We start from the raw sequence: 4,780 nt of genomic DNA, 5'->3' as shown, positions 1-4,780 counted from the left end.
ATGGCTTCTGAGCTTAACACAGATGAGCTGAAGGAATGCTCCTACCTACACTTCACCTTGAGTATCAGGTGTTGGTAGGCAAAAAACACCTGATGCATTTTCAGGAGACAGTATGAGATGGTATTAGACAGGTTGTATGATTTGAGATAGTACCTCAAGCAGGAGAAAGGTTGATAGAGGAGCAATTATGTGGCTATTGCACTGGACACCTCTGAATCTTAGGACACACCAGTTTTAGGTCTCTGCACCAGGAAGTTCCTCTGAGGTTCCTCTAACACCCACTCAGGATAAACATCTAATTCAGTCTGATCAAAATTTTCCAGCAAACTAACTGGAAACTTTCTCAAATAATTCTGTTTTCTTCTCCCACTGGATTTGAGGAAAGTGCTTTTTTCAAAAATGGGAAAAAAAAAAACATAAAATACACTGATTTTTTTTTTCTTATGAAAAAATCCACTGTGACATTCTTAATAGAAAAACATGGCTGGAATTTTACATTGTATCTCTTTGTGAAAATACACACCCTTTATCACATGAAAATCATTGTAAAGTGACAGGAGAACAATTTCAGGAGACTCTTGTCTTATTATTACCAACACACTCCACAGAGAATCACAGAGAAACAGGAAATCTAATAAAATACAAAAGGGCAAAATTCTGAAAGAAAGTTCTGTCTTATAATTCATATTCTACATTCCCTTTCTGTTCTCAGCCACAGAAACATCCTTTTAAATTAAATTATCTACCAGTAGAGAAATACATGGAATTATAATGCACAAGAACACATTGCTATTTTAATATACTACACTATTTATAAAACAGCACAAGGCACAGTTTTTCACTTTTAAATATTGGCAAACCAAATAATTTTCACTTCTTAGGCATTTATCCATGAAAAATTTAGGATATATTAAATTCACCATCACATCCTGAGATCTTTTTCTGATCCTGAGATCAGAAAGATAGCAGGTTAGATTTCCATTTATGCTACATTTACATGTATATCCATTTCAAAGGCACACTTCTCTGCCAGAATGGTTTAAAGTGACCTTGCTAAAAGAAAATAGAGTCTATATTGTATTTTAAAAAGCTGATTATTCAAAAAGGCATTGATTATACAGCAAAATACACTGTATGACACAGAACCTCAGCTGGCTGATATCGATGTAGTTTCATTTACAGCAGTCAAGTTATGCAGGTTTCTCTCAACTGGGGACCTAGTCATGTATATTTTGAGTAATTAGAGGATATATATGCTTTAAGCAATAACACACAGAACTCTATCATGTATATTTGGCAAATATTTCTGCACTTCAACTAACTGTGGAAACTGAGTTTGAAAGCTAAACGTACCAATTACACCCAAACTATATGCAAATCCTCCTTTTAAATTTTGCAGATCTTGATTAAACCATCCATTTTCTTGGAGAAAATCCAGATTTATACCATTGCATCTGAACACAGAATATTACAAGGCTCTACATAATTTATATAGATCAGCACTAATTATTATGAAAATAGTCAGGTAGCTAAAGCTTATTTTTTTAATACCAGACCTGATTTTCACTGTCACCTGTGGGGATGGAATTGCACCTTGAACAAACAGTAAACAATCCCATCTCTCTTTAGATTCCACATATAACTCAAGAAGAATTTACATTGTTCATAGGTTTGGGATAGACAGCACATTTCATTCCAGCAACACTAACACCTGTCAGTGATGGCAGATGAAAACGGGCTTTGGAATTTTAAATTAAAAAGCTTGTATTATTAAAATAAGGCATAATCAGTTGAGGCTGAAGGTCCATTTGTGCTTTCATTTGCTGTGGTGAAACATCAGAGTTATCCCATTGTGCTCTGTGGAATTACTGTAGGATTTTATTCTCATAAATGAGAACAGAATTTCTCTCTTAATCCTACCATTGAACCTAAGTGATTACAGCGTGATTTGCCTCTGTGAATGAGACAAATGTATGTCTCCATTTAACACATCCTACAGGTTTCACAGAATCGTTTTCTGTGTGCCTACAACTATCTTACAGAATTTTAACATTGATCAAAATCTGGATTTAAAAGAGAAAAAAAGAAAATAGGACTCTTGAAATCAGAATGTCCTAATTTTATGCTGGGATGGGTATCCTCTGTCATGACAGCTTCCCTGTGGTTCATGTTGTTTCTGATGGTCTTAGATGGACACTCCTGAAAAGTACTTCTTTGAAAAAATCAACAAATATATCTTTGTGCTAAAGCACATAACTGTACAAAGAAAACAGAACAAAAGACAGCTGACGAAAACCATAGGTAGTAGCAGGTCCAACTATGCCTTATAATAAGATTCAGATGTAACTGCTGCGAACATTAAAGCAGTAAAAGGTGCAAAAATGCACAGTGTATAATTTCAAAGTGACAACAATCGAAGTTCCTTGGAAAAAGAAGGAAAACATTACCCATTTTGTATTTCTTATGTAATTGTGCTTGTCCTTGGACACGTTTCACCTATGATCACACTTCCAGCAGTTTAGTGTAGAATTTTTATTACTTCTTTATATTTTGTCATCATCATCGCTATTTAATTTTTTAAATGTAACTGGACTTGCTTGCTTTAAAGAGGTTTTTGAAACATCTGTATGCATTGTGGACATGGCTATAGTTTCATAATCCTCCTCATGGGAGCGGATATGACAAAAATGAAATAAAAACTGCAGGTCCCTTTGGAAGTTCTTATTGAGAAATCCATAGAAGATGGGGTTCACGCAGGTAGAGATCATGGCAGTGAGGTGGCAAATCAGGAACAACAGGTTGTGGCTGCAGGTAGCAGCAGGCAGAATTTCATGGTTCCAATCAAACACAATATTGAAGATGGTGAGAGGTAGCCAGCAAACTGCAAATGCGACTACTATTGAGATCAGCATGATGTTGATCCTTTTGGTTTCAGAGGATCTGTACTTACTGTCTCTTATCTTGTCCATCATGTTGTTCCTTTTTTTTAATCGCATGTATATCTGCAGGAAATTCAACAGAGAAACATGAAGGATTATTTCACCTACAACCATCATCTCTGCAAGAATAAACTAATATTAGATGGAAAGAAGTGCATATCGCAAGGGGATTCTCTCTTACCTTTAAGTAGCAAATAAATATAAAACAAAGCGGTCCTAAGTACTGAATCACCAAAAGCGTTGTGGTATAAGAAAGCCTGGCAGTGTCCAAGGGGAACAGGTCCAAACACACATATTTGTCCTTATATTCATCAAATGTTATGTTTCTGAAGGGTTCATCTGTTAACACATGGTAGATCAGAAAAGGCAAAGAGGAAGCTGTGGCTAAAATCCATATGGCAGCAATCCCCATGTAGGCATGTCTGTTGTTTGGCCTCCAGCCACGGGGATTGATGATTAGCTGATGGCGTTCAATAGCAATGAGGACTAAAGAAAAGACTGAGACAGTGATTGAGGCACATTGCACGAAAGGATTCAATTTGCACATGGCCTCTCCAAAAATCCAGTGGTCCATTAAAGTATACACAAAGGTAAATGGAAGACACATGATGGTGACTAGAAGATCAGAAAAGGACAGGTTGACAATGAGGATGTTGGTAACATTGCGCATCTCCTTTTGTTTTAAAATTATGACAATCAAGGCCAGATTCCCAGAGACTCCCAGAATTATCACAGTCCCGTAAGCCAAGGCCAAAGTGAAAACCATGGCCAAAGGCACATGGCAATCCTCATCCTCAAACTGCAAAATCTGTGAGTTCTTCTCTGAAAAATTCAGGTAACCGGAAATATTTCCCAGGGGGGCAATAACCGAAGCATTCATGTTGTTTCCACCTCGCTGTACAACGTTGACAGACGCCGACGCCACCACTTTCATCCAGACTGCTCCCGGAGTTCAAAACGCGCTCATCAGCCCCTCCGGAGATCCTGGGCCGAGCCCACTCCTCGGTGCTGCATCTCCCTCGCACCACCTGGGGAGAAGGCAAGAAGCAGGGCCGGTCACCCCGGGCACGTCGTCCGCCCTGGTTATCCCCCACGCCCGCCTCCCCCGCCAGCCGGGGGAGCGCAGCCGCCCCGAGCTCGCCTATCCGTTCCGACCGCGGCCGGGGAAACCCCACGGAAGGACGGCGGTGGCAGCTTCTGGTCCGAGCCTGAGCGGGGGCTGCAGTCCCGGGGAAGAAAGGCAGAAGGCAGGACTAAAATGCAGGTCTGCAAGCCCAGGGCGCGACCCTTTCCTGGAACTTTCCCTCCGGCACAAGTTGCAAGGAATAACGAACTGAGAAGCAGCTTCAGTCTTCCAAGAGCATACTCGACGTTTTACATCTCCTTTTTTACAAGTTTAATCTGCAAAGGTCTGCTTTCTCAAGTTGCTCTAAGTGGAATTATATCCAGCCATTGCATGAGGAGGGAAGAAAAACCCATTTGACTGATCTGAGGGGCAGAAACAATACTCCAAAAATCACTACATGCTTTTTTAGTTAATACATACACTTGATGTTGAGAGGTCAGGTGCCCACAGCTGCACTAGCACTGAGTCAAAGGCAAATCAGGATCTCTGAACATCTTAATCTCTGCTAGCAGGGCTGTGCAACAACAACAACAACAAAATAACAAAACAAGATGAAAAACAACCCCAAAAAAAGCAAAAATTAAAACACTGCAGAAATTTTCTCTACTTGAGAAACAGAAATAGGCAAGCCTAAAAAAGCCCCTTTGCAAGGCCTTGGATTTTAAAAATCAGAGAAAGTCAGGCATGGTAGTTCAGGAGGAAAAAAGAAAATAAA

At 39.6% G+C, this 4,780-nt stretch overlaps 1 protein-coding gene across 1 annotated transcript; it reads right to left on the bottom strand.

The window, feature by feature from the left end:
* Positions 1–2,543: 2,543 nt before the first annotated feature.
* On the bottom strand, positions 2,544–3,819 carry NPY1R (neuropeptide Y receptor Y1). Its single transcript, XM_010186296.1, has 2 exons — positions 3,121–3,819; positions 2,544–3,002 (listed from the first exon to the last, which is right to left on the bottom strand). The coding sequence occupies exons 1-2, from the start codon at positions 3,817–3,819 to the stop codon at positions 2,544–2,546; spliced, it is 1,158 nt and encodes a 385-aa protein (XP_010184598.1).
* Between the last annotated feature and the right edge of the window lie 961 nt (positions 3,820–4,780).

This window comes from Mesitornis unicolor, unplaced genomic scaffold (genome assembly GCF_000695765.1).
Source record: "Mesitornis unicolor isolate BGI_N332 unplaced genomic scaffold, ASM69576v1 scaffold5706, whole genome shotgun sequence".
In the NCBI taxonomy this organism is placed as follows: Eukaryota; Metazoa; Chordata; class Aves; order Mesitornithiformes; family Mesitornithidae; genus Mesitornis; species Mesitornis unicolor.
Note: the sequence above shows the minus strand (reverse complement) of the source record. Positions and strands in the feature narration are given on the sequence as shown.